The 17,256-nt window shown below is 55.5% G+C and overlaps 1 protein-coding gene across 2 annotated transcripts in view; it reads right to left on the reverse strand.

Moving 5' to 3' along the window:
- Positions 1 to 675: 675 nt before the first annotated feature.
- WFDC1 (WAP four-disulfide core domain 1) overlaps positions 676 to 17,256 on the reverse strand; it is a 45,749-nt gene continuing 29,168 nt past the window's right edge. For both annotated transcript variants that reach the window (XM_086688791.1, XM_086688792.1), the window contains 6 exons: positions 11,510 to 11,693; positions 8,814 to 8,897; positions 7,772 to 7,912; positions 4,523 to 4,564; positions 2,634 to 2,705; positions 676 to 1,074 (listed from right to left, as the gene is read on the reverse strand). In XM_086688791.1, the coding sequence (XP_086544917.1) occupies positions 2,647 to 2,705; positions 4,523 to 4,564; positions 7,772 to 7,912; positions 8,814 to 8,897; positions 11,510 to 11,693 (510 nt within the window). In that variant the 3' untranslated portion in view covers positions 676 to 1,074; positions 2,634 to 2,646. The remainder of the gene's footprint in view (positions 1,075 to 2,633; positions 2,706 to 4,522; positions 4,565 to 7,771; positions 7,913 to 8,813; positions 8,898 to 11,509; positions 11,694 to 17,256) is intronic.

Raw genomic sequence — 17,256 nt, forward strand, 5'->3', positions numbered from 1 at the left:
TCCTGGGGTCTGCCGGCCTCCTTTGTGAAAGGAGGTCTCTGGCGTGGACATCTAGGGGACAGTCTGCCCACCCCTCGTGCGTGCGTTTTCCCGAGACCCCCTCCTGGTGCCCACCCCTACCCTCTTTGGGAGAGCTTCTGGCTCTTTCTTTAGCCTTCCCTAAAAAAAGCCTCGTCAGCCTTCCGGACTCCATGCGCCCCAGTGGGGCCGCATCCACGGTGTGACCCAGGGCCACCGGCACCATTTGCAAAATGAACACGCGGGCCCCTTGGTCAACCACTGCTAAGAATTTCATTAAGCCAAGTGGGGGCCCCTCTGAGTATCTCCCCCTGGAGCCCTGGAGGGTCTCCCCAACCCTCCTCTGTGGGACCTTGTTCCTCATCTTGTCTGACTTCCTCCTTCCGCCCAACCTCCCTACCCTCCCGCCAGTGTCCCCCGGGAACTTTCCTAACAAAGCGCTTTCAACAAACCCTCCTCCCCGGGTCTGTCTCAGAGGCATCCAACCCAGACCCAGAGCAGTGCGCACGAGGCTGGGTATTCCAGAAGCCGAGCTGAGCTGACGCCTCACCCCAGAATCCCCCGCCCCCACCCATCTCCAGGGTTCAAGGGCTTGAGCGCATGTGATTTAAGATCACGGGGCGGGGCTGTTAAAACTACGAATCCTACCCGAGCAGGTAAGTTCGTTTCTGTTTTGTAAGGGGCGCTTTATTTTTAGAACATTTGGCATAGGGACATGCCTCCCAGAGACAAATCTGGAAGAAATGCGTAACAACACAGACACGGAAAGGGGCTTGACACAGCTCACAAAGGCAGTGACCTCTTCCAGGGTGGGCTCCGTGGGGTCTCCGGGTCTAGCGGGGCTGCTAGGTGTGCTGTGTTCCCCGGATGGTCACACGGGGACCCAGTGCTCCCGCGAAGTCACCCAGCCAGGCGGGTCATGCTGGCATCGAGAGCCGGGTGTCCTGTGTCTGAGTATCTCTGTTGAGCTGGGCATGGCCTCTGGGGGTCAAATCGTGTTTGGTCCAACGGTTTCCAAGGCTTAGCAGAAAGTGGAAGAATGTTCCTGCGCGCTGGCTGGAAGAGAAGCAGAGAAGGAATGAGAGCTGCTGCTGGGGGCAGGACAGAGGTCACGGTCTGTGCCACCGCCCCCCCCCCCCCCCCCCCCCGCCCAATACTAGGAAGATAGCAGTTTCCCTAGGACTGAATTCTTTTTCTTTTTATTTTTTTTTAATGTTTTATTTATTTTGGAGACGGAGAGAGACAGAGCATGAACAGGGGAGGGGCAGAGAGAGAGGGAGACACAGAATCCGAAACAGGCTCCAGGCTCCGAGCGGTCAGCACAGAGCCTGATGCGGGGCTCGAACTCACGGACCGCGAGATCATGACCTGAGCCGAAGTCGGATGCTTAACTGACTGAGCCACCCAGGCGCCCCAATCCCTAGGACTGAATTCTTAACTTACCATCAGCCTCTCTGGGCATCATCTTGTTTAGTTCAACGCATCCCTCTCCGTCACGCAAACTGCCTCTCACGCCCCATGCTACCCCGTCGCCCTCCCCGCACCCCTGCGCATCCCCATGGGAGGCCACTGCCCGAGGTGGGTCAGACCCACCCCAAGGACCGTTCCTGGCATCAGCAGGTAAGAGACACGCTGGCACCAATCCTCGAGGGCTCGAGATCTTGCCGGAGGACTCGCGCCAGAATGTTCTGGAATCTGAAGCCTGATGTTCGCCTTTCGAGGACATTCTGGGGGGCGTTGGCTGCTTTCAAGGGCTTCTGTTTACCGTGGGCACACGTGTGGGGCCTTCACGGGGTGGGGCGGGCATTCAGGCTTTCTTAGCAGATGCTCCCGGTCACAGGCACACATCTCGCCTTGGAGCATCTCATCTGAGAGCAGGGCCTTCCCTGGGGGCCCCTCTGGTGCCAGCCTCGCCGCCGTCATTCCGTGGTGGCCTCCCCGTGGCTCCTCGAAGCCACGGTCTTTCCTGCCCTTGGGACTCCTACTTTTCCAGCTACCCTGACCAGGCCCCGCTCCCCAGGCCGCCCCAAGGCGGCTCTTCTGCCCCGTCTCAGATCTTGGCTCAGACGTGAGCTCCACGCACGGCCCCTCCCCGACCTGGCCACTCTCCCTCACGCCCCCGTCCGTTCCCTTCACGACACGCATCGCAGGCCGATTTCCTTGCTGACTTGTGTGGTCTCCTGCCGGGGGGAGGCCCCTAGGAGCAGGAACCCCGGCCGTCCCAAAGGGCTGCTGAGGAACCGAGTGCCCGGCACGCGCCTGTCTCGGAGCTGGCACTTGACCGTATCGTGTGACGGAGGGAGGGACAGAGGGACAGACTCCGGGGGGCAGCGGGGGACTCGTCGGCCATTCACGGAGGCCCTAAAACCAGGCATGGAAAGGAAGGCTGCAGCCTAGTCTTTGGATTTAGGTCCGGGTGGTCTGGAAACTTCTGGTGAACAGAACAGCCACTTCTCGTATACGCCTACTTGGGACACCGCAAGGGAATTATGAAATTCTAGCCCCGGGTAAAACCCCACTCTCCCCCTCCCACCGGTCACCTTGGTGAGTAAAGCTACCGAGGACACCTGCGCCCGAACCCTCCCCTGCCACCGGCCACCACTCCCCGGACTGACCTGCCCCATTGCCTCACTGAAAGTGCCTCAAGGGTCCTTTCCCGGGCTCGGCCACATTCTTGGAGTCGCCCTCTGCAAAGAGAGCAGGGCTCTGTCAGGGCGGGCGAGTCTTCTGCGGCTCACCAGCCACTGCCAGATGGAGTCCGGACACCTGGCTCCCTGTCCCTGTGCCTTCTTCCCCCCCAGATGAAGTCACCCAAGGCCGACCTGCAGCCTCTGGCCTCTCCTCACCGTGGCCACAGCCCCCGTGTGGTCTGGCTCTGCCTCCCTTTGTGGCCCCGTCTCCCGCCACTGTCCCCCTTGTTCACTACACACTCCAGCTGCCGCGATGGCCAAGGTGCTTCCAACCTCAGAATTCTCACACTGGCTGCTCCTCTGCCCACTAATTCTTATTCTCTAGGCTGAGCTCAAATGGCCCCTCCTCAGGAAGGTTTCCTTGGTATCCTAGTCCAAGGTATCCTTTTCCCTAGTGTCCTCAGTGTGACTTCAGTCACCCTGATCACTGTTTTTACTAAGTAACTACTTGGGTTTGTATTTATTTCCTGCTTGACGTTAGCTGCCTGATGGGAAGGACTGGGTCTGTCATGTCCACAAATGTAGCCCCAACCTCTAGCACAGGATGAAGACCAATGCTTGATAAATATGTGCTGTAAATTCTTAATAAAGAAATGATGGATGGAAGAATAGATCGATGGGTGGGTGGATGGATGGATGGATGGATGGACAGATAGATGAATGGACAGGTGGATGGATGGATTGATGGATGGATGGATGGATGGATGGAAGGATAGATAGATAAATGGACAGGTGGATGGATGGATTGATGGATGGATGGATGGATAGAAGGAAGGATGGATGGATAGAAGGAAGGATGGATGGATGGATGGAAGGATGGATGGATGGATGGATGGATAGATAGATAAATGGACAGGTGGATGGATGGATTGATGGATGGGTGGATAGAAGGAAGGATGGATGGATGGATGGAAGGATGGATGGATGGATGGATGATGGATGGATAGATGGATGGGTGGAAGGAAGGATGGAAAGAAGGATAGAAGAATACAGTATTGGATAGATGGATGGAAGGAAGGAAAAAAAGGAAGGAAGGAAGGAAGGAAGGAAGGAAGGAAGGAAGGAAGGAAGGAAGGACAGATAGAAGGATGGATAGAAGAAAGGATAGAAAGATGGATAAAAGAACAGAGTATTGGATACATCGATGAATGGATAGATGGATGGATGGATGGATGGATGGAAGGAAGGAAAGAAGGGAGGAAGGACGGATAGAAGGAAGGATGGAAAGATGGATAGAAGAACAGTATTGGATAGATTGATGCATGGATACATCATGGCTAGATCAATGAAGGATTAGATAGAAGAAGGGTGTCAGCCATATTTCCAACCCCCTGGAAGTAGGAAGGACTTAAACACACCCAGTACCAAGTTGTAACATTTAACACAAAGCCATTTGTCTTCTATGAGCCCCTCGTTGGCTCCCACCTCCTCTCACCACCAGGCAACAAGGCTTCCACGTTCTTTTCTAATCCTAGTTCTCAATTTGTCCCGGGGGAGACATCCCTGAACTGCTGCCTCAGTCCCAGGCTGCAGCCTAGAACGGCCCCTGCCATGTCAGGTGCCCCTGGAGGGCTGCTCAGGGTGGAGGAGAGATTTTCACACCGGAAGTGGCTTGGCATCCCACCACCTCACCCCCAAGGGCCACCTGATGGCACACGAGCGACTGGGCAGAAATGGGGATTTCCCTTCACAGCAGCTTCAGACTGTAGCCCTCAAAAGAGTCAATGGGGTTCTAGATTTCTTTTTTCACCCAAGAAACTCTCAGTGCCCCCGTTCAGTGCCCTCTGCAAAGGAAGAGTGGTTTCTTCTCCTACCTGGGTATTCCTTGTAAAACTTGTGTCGTAGGAATCGCCCATCTGGAAAACAAGCGAGAGGGTGAAACTCCTTCCAGTGAGCTCAAGAGGCCACAACTATCTTCCTAAGAATACAAAGGGATTATTTGTGCGTCCGCTCTTGTTCCCTGCCAGGTGTGCATGGAGTTTCCAGACGCTGCGTGACGGGCAATATCGCAGCGGATCGAGTGCAGGAGTCGACGTGAGCGTCTCTCTGCTCCCCAGGCACAAATGAGAGAGAACTGCAGAGATGTGAACCAATGCCCAGCTTCAATTTGTACGTGTGTTGGAAAGTACAGTGACCTTTAAAGGAAACGCTATTTCTCTTGAATGCGCATCGCGTTTATCGTCGTCGTTTTTAAATGAATGAACACACAAATCTTTCTCACGCCTGGGCTTTAGTTTCTAACGTGGTCATCATCCGTGGCCACACAAGGGGGAGCTCTGTGGGGTCCTCAATGGTTTTTGAGTGTAAGTGGGGTCCCGAGACCAAAACGTTTGGGAACCACTGTGTTAACAGAGGAACCGGAAGCAGAAGTCCAACATATCATTCAGCAAAGGTCATGACGAGGTGTGCAATTCGCATGGGGAGTACACGGTGCTTTTGTGAGTCTGTTCCAAGGAGACCTGAATGCCTGCAGTGCACGTGACAAAGTAACTTGAGTAGCTAATCTTCATTGCCCTGCTTCGCTAATCCTCTCTGAGCCTCAGTTTCCTCACCTGGAAATGGGCAGAGAATTGGCACCTCTTAAAATTATTGTGAGGGTTAAAACAAATAATTTCCCTTAAACCGTAGATATGCAAATGATAGGAGGAACCACACGAAACTGACATTTTTGTATGTAAAAAAAGTGTTGGGGGGGGGCTCCCGGGGAGGAGCTCAGTTGAGCGTCAGATTCTTGATTTCAGCTCAGGTCATGATCCCAGGGTCGTGGGATCGATCCCTGCCTTGGGCTCCGCACTGAGTGTGGATCCTGTTTGGGATTCTGTCTCTCCCTCTCTCTCTGCCCTTCCCCCCTCATCTAAAATAAAATAATTTTTTAAATTATTTTTTAATGTTTTTTTTTATTTTTATTTTTATTTTATTTAGTTTTGAGAGAGAGAGACAGAACGTAAACGAGGAAGGGGCACAGGGAGAGGGAGACACAGAATCTGAAACAGGCCCCAGGCTCTGAGCTGTCAGCACAGAGCCTAACGCGGGGCTCGAACTCACGGACTGTGAGATCATGACCTGAGGCGAAGTCGGATGCTTAATCGACTGAGCCACCTAGGTGCCCCTTTAATGTTTATTTTTGAGAGACACAGAGTGATAGAGCGTGAGCAGGAGAGGGGCAGAGAGAGAGGGAGACACAGAGCCCGAAGCAGGTTCCAGGCTCCGAGCTGTCAGCACAGAGCCTGACGTGGGGCTCGAACTCACAAACCGCGAGATCCTGACCTGAGCTGAATTCAGACGCTCAACTGACCGAACCACCCAGGCGCCCCTACAATAAAATAAAAGAATTTTAAAATAAAAGAACTTTAAAAAGCGGTTGACTCGGGAACTTCAGACGTCTCGAATTACTGAGGATTCCCACTGTTGATGGTCATCGACCCCACCGCCCCCTCCGTCGTCGCCAGCCTATCACTATGGGGAAACATTTGTGCCAAGGACGTCTGGCCAGGTCCCGCAGAAGTTTCTCTGGGCAACGCCGCCATGGGTGAGCCCCTCCCCCCCCCCCCAGGGCATCAGCACTGTCAACAAAGCACATTCACACACTGGAAACTAACATACTGCTTCGCCAATTTCGTCTCCATTTTAAAGATCACCCTTGGGCAACAGTGAGACATTTGGTTTCCTTGTTTTGCGGCTGTCCTAAAAAGCGTCAGGGTGTTCAGGGCCAGCACTGACATTTATCACACAGGGCGCCAGAACCCCGAGGAGCCGATCCACACCCTCGCGCTGATAGCTTATCAGCAACCAGGGCAAAAACTATTTTCTGAAGCAAATGGCAGGGTTTTTCCAGGCTGGCGGCGATGAAGTGTTCTTGGGCCTTCCTCCTCCTTGGGGACAAGTGTTGGCCCGCCACACCACAGGGAGGAGAGAGAGGTATGTTTGGAGCTGAACACCCTCCACGCACCGTCATGTCACTTTTACAAACTAGATCTCCCCTGCTCGCGGCTGCACGAGGATCCCCTGTCCTCACGCGGCACCGGCAGGGTCGCCTTGCCAGAGGCAAGCCGGGGGGACACGGGACGCTCAGCCTCGGAGTGACCTCACGCCCATCCCAGAGAAATGCACTGACTCCCCAGACCCTGCTCTCCAAAGAGTCAGCTTTCCTGCCTGTGTCGAAGTTCACATTCCTCTTAAGACATGAACCCCTCAGATGTCGGGCTCCAGGCGGATGGACCATAAAACCCGAACAGTCACCGGCACGCCCGAGAAGCTGGCTCTCAGAGGAGCATGCATCTTGGGTGTAGGCATGAGATCTGCAACCTACTCTCAGAGAGTCCTCCAGGAGAGACAGCAGGGGCTGGAGAGGGAAGAGAGAGACCATAATGGGTCACGGGGATGGAGGGGTCAGGGCACTATTGCCTTGAAGTCTCAAATCATTTCAAATATGTAGCTTAAAAAGAAATCTTCAATAAGCGGCTTTTTTTCTGGTGATCCTGGGACACAGTGCCCCCACTCCTCCCCGAGGCTCCTGCTCCAAAGGTCACCGTTGGAGATCGAGACATTTCCAAACTCCCACGTAATCACCAACAATTACTGCTAACCGACAGCCCCCTCGGAACGAGGCTAAGAGGAATTTCACTAACATTTCTATCCGGAAGGCTCTGACCATCCCTGGGGGCGGGGAGAACACACGCACGTGCACACGCACCCCACACGGGCTCTGCAGCCCGAGGACAGGCTCAGAATTCCCCTTCTACGCTGCAGACGGTGTAGAGAAGCTTCCGACCTCGAGTTCTCCCTCTTCTATGACACAGATGACAGAGCATGGGGTAGCATATTATCAGCCCATTTTACAGATGAGGAAACTGAGGCTTAGAGATTTGAAGCACCTGTTCCCAGCTAGGAGGTGGCAGGGCTCCAAGGCCTGTGTCCTCTGCAGGGTGAGATGACTCAGAAGGGGGGAGGCAGGACAGGAGGAGCTCTCGGCCAGGCTTGGGGGACGCTGGTGGTTTTCTCTGGGACAGGCCTCCCCCCTCCCCCCCACGGCGTTAGAGGGAGGCTTGGGCGCCCACACTCACCTGCCTGCCGGCGCTGTTTGACACACTGCCCGCGGTTGGGGATGCCTTCGGCCACATCTCCGGGGCTCAGGATGTGGCAGTCGTAGCCCGAGGGGCAGAGGAGGGGCTCCGCCCCGTCCTCCGTGGTGCTGCAGGCCTCGGCTGTGGGAGGGACACAGGCCTCGTGCTGGGTGGACGCAGGGGACCATCTGCCCCCAGATCCCGGGCTGTGCCTTGCGTCTCGCTCACCGTGGCACCTTCGTGCACACGCACATAGGCACGCGCGCACACACCAACGCAGTCCAAAGTCACGTGATCCCAAACACCCTAATGTGCATCGTGACACACGTACACACACGTTCACCTACACAGAGGCTCACGCTCTGTGAGCCAAAAAGGCCTGACACACGCACGCACTCACACACAAATCCTGACACACGCATACGCGCACTCACATCTACAGCCACAGGCATACACACGCGTTCATACACAACTCGGGACACACACATATTTTCGCCACCCATGGCTCTTAACACACACACACACACACACACCTACGGTCACACACATTTGCATGCACACAGACACGCAAACATCCAGACGCAGCGCAAGGACAGCCACACGGGTGCCGCACCGCCTCACCGACGCAGTCGCGCACACGCATGCGTGCAGCATCACAGGCACAGCCGCACCGACACACGTGCACACACTCCCACCCTCCAGTTTTGGGGACCCCGAGCCTGCTTGCCTGCTCCCCACCCACCCGGAGGAGTCGTCGTCACCACGGAGCCGTGGACCCCTTATTACGATTTTGGGGATCTGAAAGCCACCCCAACCCCCTCCCTCTCAAGTCTCCACCCAGGGAGGAGGAGGCCCCCAGTCCTAGGGAAAGTCGAGCCCTATACGGTTCTGCGTTTTCTGAGAGTCTGGCCAAGCCCCAGTCGCCACCGTTCTAGGTCGAGTATTTGAGGTACTGGAGGGCAGGCAGCCTGCCGCAGCAGAGACAGCCTGAGAAGGAGGGGTCCTGACTCTGACGCCGGGGTGGGCTTCTCCCCGTAGGCACCTTGCAACACCTCCTCAGGGCCATCCAGGAGCCAGCCGTTGCCACCAAGCCATCGAGGTTTCGGCTGCACTAGCCAGTCTAAAACTAACGAAACGATACATGGTTACATTGAGCCCCGCCCCAGGCAGCTGAGAAACGCCCCAGCCTCTGGGAACGGGGCGAGGGGGGGAGGCCTACATTTCACGATGAAACACAGAGGCTCCCTGCCGCACATTCCCCCAGTTCTTTCAGTAACAGAACTTTGAGTTTCGCCTGGGCACTGGGGCCGAGCTGGAGACTACATCTCCCAGCGTTCCTTGCAGCTAGGTGTGCCCGCGTGACTGAGTTCTGGCCAATAGGATGTCAGCAGAGGCGATGACGCAAGTTTCTGTTCTCGCCAGGGCTTTGGTGCCTGTTTGCTGTGTGCTGTCCCTCTGCCTGCAGCCTGGGAGCCACTCTGACCTTGCAGAGCAACAAGTGGAAGGAACCTGGGTCCCTGGATGACTGGACTGGGGCCACCTACCTGCCATGGACCACCCATCTCCTCGGGCCTATTAACCAAAGGAGGAGTAAATAGGTTGGGCTCCTGGGCTTATGGGTCTTTCTGTCATAGCCTCGTAGCCAGCTCTGTGACCAATACATGTTTAACAAGAGGACCAACCCACGCGTAGGGCTGTAAAGTGTTCAAAATCCCAAAGCAGGGGTGGAGCGCCCAAATGCCTCCAGGGTGAAGGTAGGTAACGTAAGTAAGAAAAGCCGGCCGGGTAGGGCCATGGCAGACTGGAGACAGTCCCTGCCTCAACAGGTCAGCTGCTGGTCGTTGCGACCAACGAACAATTGGACCGCTCTGCCTGGCCAGTGAAAGCTAGTCACTCGCTGATGTGTTGATTCTTTTAATTTCCACTGAGTACTTTTCAGATGCCTAGAGTCTAGTTTAGATGGGGGACGTCCAGCAGTGAAGGAAACAGACCGATCTCTGCCTTATGCGGCTGACCTTCAAGTGGGGAGAACAGTCAATGAGTGAATAAAACACGGTGTTCCAGACTGTGCTATAAAGAAAAATTAAGCAGGGAAAGGAGGGCGAGGAATGGCTGGAGGAGGGCTTGCCATTTCGAGAGAGAGATGTTCCCTGAAAAATGACCACCTCCGGACAAAGATCGGAAGGAGCTGTGTGGGTGTCCCGCGGAAGGATGTTCCAGGCAGTGAGAGATTCCCACATACGGGCCCAGATGCTGGAGTAGGGGCCCCACAGCCCTGCACTCAGGGCGTAAGGCAGTGGACATTCCCAGCTTTGCCTGCTGTGTGATCTTGGGCAAGCAAGTCAGCGTCTCTGAGCTTCAGTGTCTTCAGCTGTAAAACAGGGCCGCGTGAGCATTAAACGAGATAACGTATGGAAAGGCTGTCAGGAGTGTCGTGAACAGTTGTATAGTTTGCGCACTGCTCAAAAGCACCTGGTGCAGGTGGCAAGCGAGGCGAGAACACCTGCACGCTGTCACAGTCCAAAGCAAGCGGCATCTTCTTTGACTTACCCACCCAGAGGGAAGTACTTCCTTGTGCTTCCTTCCACTGGCGGGGGGGGGGGGGGGGGGAGTGCCATATTGTCTTTTTTTTTAATAAGGAGCCCTCTAGGACCTCTCCTGGCCCTGAGTGCCAGCCTAGTCCCCGGACAAGAGGCAGTGCTTAAACACAGGGTAGATTGTAATTATGAGCACAATTAAGGGTGCCGAGTCCCTTGTCATCGCCGTGACCTCACCCCAAAGAAAACAAAGTGTGGTCATTCTTGCTTCGGCCTTGGGAGGAAGGGCTGGGCTGCCTTCTCAGGCGGCCTTCAGCAGTCGAGGCCCATGGGACCCGGACGCCTCTCCCTGAGAGGGGCAGTCCACACGGGCAGTCTGTCATCGAAAGCCTCAGCCCCAAGGAGAACAGAGAGGGAAGGAGGCTATACTGCGTCCCCACCCTACCCACTTAGGGACACCTTTTCTCCGCGCTGGGGGGACGCAGCTGCCTACCCACTCCTCAGTATCCCCGCAGGCTCCCTCCCCTCCCCCCCCCCAACCTGTCCAGAAGGGATCTAAAACTCCTTCCCTTCAAAGACCAACGAGCTCCCGAGGGCTCTTTCTGCCAAAGAAGTCGTCAGTAAGGTTTAACAAACCCCTTGTGAGAGATCTGCTCCCTGCCACCGCAGCCACCCCTTCAGAGCCCTCCAGGAATTGCGTTTCAGTCCCGTTTTACAGCTGGGGGGATTTCAGGGGCTGCCCAGCCAGCCGATGGACTCGAACCCAGGAGTCCGCATCCCCCCTGCCTCTCTGGGGCACACCCCATCCGGACTGCTGACGTCAGTCTCCACATCCAATACCCCCAGGGCGGGGATCAGGAGGTGAAGGTGAGCGCGTCTGGTGGGGGTCCGGGGAAAACCGGAGGGCCCGCTGCCTTCTAGGGGCACCTGGGGCCCCAGCAGGTGGTGGCCCAGGGGCTGCGGTCCAGTGTTTGTAAGAAGAGCCGGACAGGTGTATTTTTGTTTTAGTGAGAAACCTCCGCATCGCCTTAGGAAGGGGCGTCGTCCCCGGAACCGGCCTCTCCAAGGCCGTGCGCGCCGAGGGCAGTGGCGTGTCCGCGCGCGCCGAGGTGCCTGCTCCGCGGGCCCCTCTCGCACGCAGGCGACCCCCCTCCCCGAGGCGCCCCCCGTCCCCGCCCGACTCCCGGGCCCCGGCGCCTACCTGGCGGGGGCGGCACGGCCTCCAGGCAGGCGTAGGCGCAGCCGTTGTAGCAGCAGCGCCGGTGCCGCGGGCACTCGGAGTCGGCCTGGCAGCGCGCGGCCTGGCAGGCGCCCGGGGGCAGCGAGCGCGGCGGCGGCGGGCAGCGGTCTGCGCGGGGCTGCCGGGGGCTCCCCGCCTCCTCGGCCTGCGGGGAGAGCGCGCGTCAGCGGCGCGGACCCGACCCCCGGGTCCCCGTCGCCGCCCAGCGGAGGTGGGCGCGTGCCGGCAGCCGGCCGGGAGAAGCGACCCTGTCCTGCGCCCGCTCCGGATACGGATCTGCGTGCGCGTGTGTGCGTGCGTGTGCGTGTCGCGTGTGCTTGTGTATGCGCGTGTGCGTGTGTATGTGCGCGCGTGTGTGCATGCGTGTCCGCGTGTGCGTGCATGCGTGTGCGTGTGTGCACGTGTCTGCGTATACACACATAGATTACACCCATAGATTTCTACATATATCTCTCTTACAACCCATATGTTTACGCAGAGCTCTGAGGATTTACAACCCACACCGAAAACGGATAAACCCACACAACTTGGAGAAATCTCACAAACAGAATACTGAACCGGAGTGGGAAAAATGCCAGCTCCAAAGAGAACACACAGTGTGGTTCCTTTGATCCTTTTAGTTCAAACACAGACAATGGTGATATCTGGTGTGAGAAGTCAGCAGAGTGGCCCCCCGGTGGGTGGGGACCAGGAGGGGCCCCGGGGCCCGCCCGCCCTGTTCTGCTTCCTGATCTGGGTGCTGGTTACACGATGTGTTCACGGTGTGAAGCTGGACATGTGATTTTCCCACTTTTCAGTATTATGTTTCAATAGAAAGTTAAAAATAAGATACCGTATTTACCATATAGGAAATATGGGCACATGACCAATAAAATAAGCACTTTAGAGGTGAGGCTGCGAGGCTTTGTCACCACAGGCAACCCACACTGGGTCCCTTCGACACCAGCCCCCATCCATGCTGGGAACACTGTTCTGCTTCTGGATTTGAAAGTGGGCTATGCGGACGGCATGCCTTACACACCCCTACACACACACACACACACACACACACACACACACACACAGAATGGGTTCATTGGGAAAAACCAGCCAGGCTTCCCCCACCTCTTGGCCCCTTCCTCAACTGCTCCTGCCATCTAAATTCCTATTTGCCCCTGGCCTCCGCTCCCCTGCAAATGTATCCATACTTCAAAACCCTGCCCCCTTGTACAAGCAAATAATGCTTGTCTGCGGACGGGAGTAGTGTGTGGCCATTAAATCTGCCTTTAGCCCACTGATGAAAGATCGCCAAGATATGGTGGTTGGTGAAGAATATGAAGGTGCAGGGGGCTCCTGGGTGGCGCAGTCGGTTGAGCTCAGGTCAGGATCTCATGGTTTGTGGGTTTGAGCCCCGCGCGTGGGGCAGCTAGTTCGGGGCCTGGCGCCTGCTTCGGCTTCTGTGTCTCCCTCTCTCTCTGCCCCTCCCCCCTTCAAAAATAAATAAACATTAAAGAATTAAGGTGCAGAACAGTTTGTATGCTACACGCCTACGTTTTAAAATCACATATGCACACTCATGTAATATGTATATGCCTGCCCAGAACATTTTTGGAAGGATACACAAGAATACGCAAGAAACTGTTATCAAAGATTGCCTTTGGAGAGAAGAATTCAGTTCTGAAGCAGCCAAGGGAGTGTCTCTTCACTGGGTATTCATTTGCCCTGCTTCAATATTATTTTTGCCATGCACACAGTATTTTTTCAGTTTTAAGAAGACGATCAAACATTTAAAAAAGAAGAGAAGTACGTATGAAGGCATTTTTAAATTTTTTTAAGTACTTATTTTTGAGAGAGAGAGAGAGAGAGAGAGAGAGAGAGTGAACAGGGGAGGAGCAGAGAGAGAGACACAGAATCCGAAGCAGGCGCCAGGCTCCGAGCTGCCAGCACCCAGCCCGACGCGGGGCTCGAACTCCCGAACCACAACATCATGACCCCAGCCGAAGTCGGACGCTCAACCGACGGAGCCACCCAGGCGCCCCATGAAAGCATGTTTAACGACAGGAAAAACACTTAATGATATGTTAGGGAAAATAAAGAGCAAGGAACAAAATGGCATATGCCCTCTGACCTCAACGGAGTTAAAAAAAAAAAAAAAAAGGCGGGAAGGTCAAAAATGTGTCCACATCCTTGCCCCCCACCCGCCCGCCCCAGCTACTGCGGAGGCTGCAAAGTCTATGCGCTGCTTCCAATGCCCTGTAGGGGGCGTGGGGTCACCGAGGATAGGTCCCGAGAGCAGGTGCATTTTGGAAGTGTCATCCCAAGGACCAGCGGTTTTCAAACTACGTCCCAGGGCACCCGTGGGGCTTAGAGGGAGGGCAAGAGGGAGAAGAAAGCAGGGACCAAGTGAGGCAGGGGCAGCCTGGGGAGGATGGGGCTCCCGGCCTCTCCCCAGCTTCGCCAAGAGAAGATCTCTTTTCTCCTATATATATATATGTCTGCCGTTTAATTCGTGAAATGTAAGAATGAAGCCAACATTTGGCATATAAGGAAACAAAGGCTGCAGAAGACTGGTGGTTCTCCCCCCAAAACAAAGGGGAGACCGGAGCGCGGATTCGCAAACTGGTTCAGCCTTTTCACCACCCCCTGCTCAGGCCGGTCCCCATAAGTCCTGTATCATCGTGAATAATTTTCAACCCCGCGCCGTTAGCTCTTACTTCGTTTTCGTCAGAATGAACAAAATTGGACTCACGTTGGGGCCCGACCACTGTGATCCTAATGCAAGGCGGCAGCCGGCCCGGCCTCCTTGGGAGGGTGATGAGGAAAGGCCCGCGCGTGGTCAGGAGGCCAGGGTGGGGGGCGGGGGGCTTCCGCATGGCCCGTTCGGACTCAAGGCCTCATTTAGGGGACTGACTGCAGCCTGCGGATCAGAAGTGAAACCCTGTGTCCCCCCCACTGCCACCCCAGCCCCTGCCTCCCGGTCTGGTGACTTCCTAATGGCAGCCCAGCAGGGGTGTGCAGAGAGATCAATTTTAGATGTGCCCCTGCTTTCTGAGGGACCTTCAGACGTCGTCTCCCAGAATTTGGAGAGGACAAAAGAGATAAGCGCCTTAGAAGTCAAATCTCCCGAGTTATTTACGGTGCGGCCGAAACAACAGAAGGTCGTGGGTGATAACAGAACTGATGTCACCGAGGGGCCCAGATTAAAGGATTAAATGTTTTGGAAAATATTTCATATCATGCAAGGTGATGCCTGAAGAGGGTCCTGAAAAAGCGTGAATTTTAGGAGCTCTGGGAGAGAACTTTTATCAGAGAGAGAAATACATCACCCTCAGTGGGGCCCCCTCCCGTGGAGGACAAAGGGGTAAAGGTCAGCCAAAGCTGGCTGGTGCCCGCTCCCAGCCCCTCTGCCTCCCAGACTCACCCCTCCCTTGCGCATCCCTGTTCAGCCGACTCGGCTTCTCTGAGGTCCCTGGAGCGGTCCTACCTCCGGGCCTTTGCACGGGCTGTGTCTCCCACCTGAGATGCCAGCCTGGCTCCGTGCTCACTTCCCCCAGGTCTCCACGAACAGGGGCCCCTCTCCAACTCGGCACCTCTTAGCAAGCCTCAGCACCTGCTCTGGTCGCATGAGGCCAGCGGGGGGCGTTCTATTGTTATCCCCACTAAAGATGAGGCCCCTGAGGCCTGCAGAATGAGAGGTGTGCCCAAGGCCACAGGCCGAGAAGGGCCATGAGCCCAAGTCTACACTTCTCTCTCCAGAGGCCCCAGTAATGGATCCAAACTATACATCTAGAATCAGCAGCCTCAATTTCTGAAGGTTTGCTCAGACGCCTTCCTCCTCCTTGCCTTGAAGCCTTCCACGCACTGTTCCCTCCGCTCAGAACTTTCCCCAGAGGACTGCTGCTCTTTCTTTGGGGCAAGAACTTAGGCGCTGTGTCTGGTTTTTGAGTGTAGCAAGATGGATGGGGCTAAGGCCCGTGACCTCGTAAACTGCTCAGGCTGAGTTCGGCAGGGAACTAACGCACTAGACAAGTCTGGGTTTGAATCCTGTAGCTCTGTGATCACGCAGGAAAGCCACGGACTTATTTCAGCCTCTGTTTTCCTCCTCGGCAAAACGGGCGCAGGAGGCGCGTGTGCTGCCGGCGTTTGTGGTGGGAGCCGACGAGGTTGCGCAGGCACCTTCCAGCCTCTTGGAATTAGGCTTCCTGTTCTTGTTGTCTGTCGGGTCTGTCTGAATCTGGGGCTTCCCCGCCTCCCCGTCCCACGTCCCCACCCCTGCCCGCCGCCGGTGCGCCAGCCCCAGCTCAGGACACAGTCAGAGAACTGCCTCCCCCGGGCACAGATTCTGGAAAGAACTCGTCCCAGGCTCCACCCTTTGCAACCCCAGTCTGCCCGGCCCTCCAGAGCCCCTCGGCCGAAAAGAAAATAATGGCACGTCAAATCGCTCGGACAGACGAGGCGGCTCACCCCAGAATGACAACATCCTTCGCGAAAACCCCAGGGCAACCCGTGATTTCCAGCTTTTATTTCCAGGCCTGCGAAGGGGCTGTATTGCAAGTCTGTTTCCAAACAGCTGCTGGACGCACATTTACGGAACGGCCCAGACAAGAACTCTCCAGGGCGGTGTGTCCTACTCGGATAAAAACGCCTCCCCTTTAAGATTTCCCACGAGGTGGTTATGGTTTTTTTCACTCCTCTGGGAGACAGTTCCGGAGGCCCCTGGGGATTTGCGGGGCCATTCTACTGCTGGTGCCCCCAGGAAGCGGGTTAAGGAAATACCGATTCTGGCCCCTTTTGGTGGAAAGCGCCATTCTTCAAGTTCAAGTGTGGATTCTCCTGAAGCCAGCAGCCTCGTGTCCAACCAAAGGAGGCCGGATGAAGACAGAATGGCACATCTGTACTGCGGAACACAACAGAGGCCTTTGAAAAGAGGACACAGGGGGCGCCCGGGTGGCTCAGCCGGTTAAGCGTCCGACTCTTGATCTCGGCTCAGGTCACGATCTCACAGTTCGGGAGTTCGAGTCCCGCGTCGGGCTCTGGGCTGAGGGCTCGGAGCCTGGAGCCTGCTTCCGGTTCTGTGTCTCCCTCTCTCTCTGCCCCTCCCCCGTTCATGCTCTGTCTGTCTCTGTCTCAAAAAAAATAAATAAACGTTAAAAAAAAAACAAAAAAAATGGTTTGTTTCACGTGACATGACTTTCATCTCCATAAAACATCTTTTACACACTGTGAATAAACACCATGAAGAGAAAAAAAAAATGTGAGTACACCTGTTTTCACGGGATTGCCGGGGCACACACACACCAAAATGCCAACGGGGCTTACGCCCTGGAGGGAGAATTCGAGCTTTTTTACGCGGTTGTCACTTTCGGTATCGCCTGGATTTCTTCTACAGTAAACATTACTTGTATAATCAGGAAACAATCTTGAACCGTTTCCATTTAAGGAGAAAGAATCCAATCTCCAAAGCTGCCCCAATTTACCCACATCCCTCCGTCTGTGCTCTCCACCCACTTCATTCCGCGTGCAAGAGCTTTACCCTTCTTTGGAATGTTCCAGCGACTTAACGGCCAGACCAATAAAAGGGCGCCCCAGGCCTGATTTGCTTGGTGCCGGAAGAAAGCCAATCTTCCTCTAAGCGTTACTTGCCCTTCCTCTGGAATTTGGACGTCAAAAAGTCTAAAAATACGTCTGTCCCTGGAACAGGGGCTTACAGCTCAGTGCGCGTTGATGAA

The sequence above is a fragment of the Puma concolor genome, chromosome E2 (assembly GCF_028749965.1).
Source record: "Puma concolor isolate L17-30 chromosome E2, mPumCon1.1.hap2, whole genome shotgun sequence".
NCBI classification, from domain to species: Eukaryota; Metazoa; Chordata; class Mammalia; order Carnivora; family Felidae; genus Puma; species Puma concolor.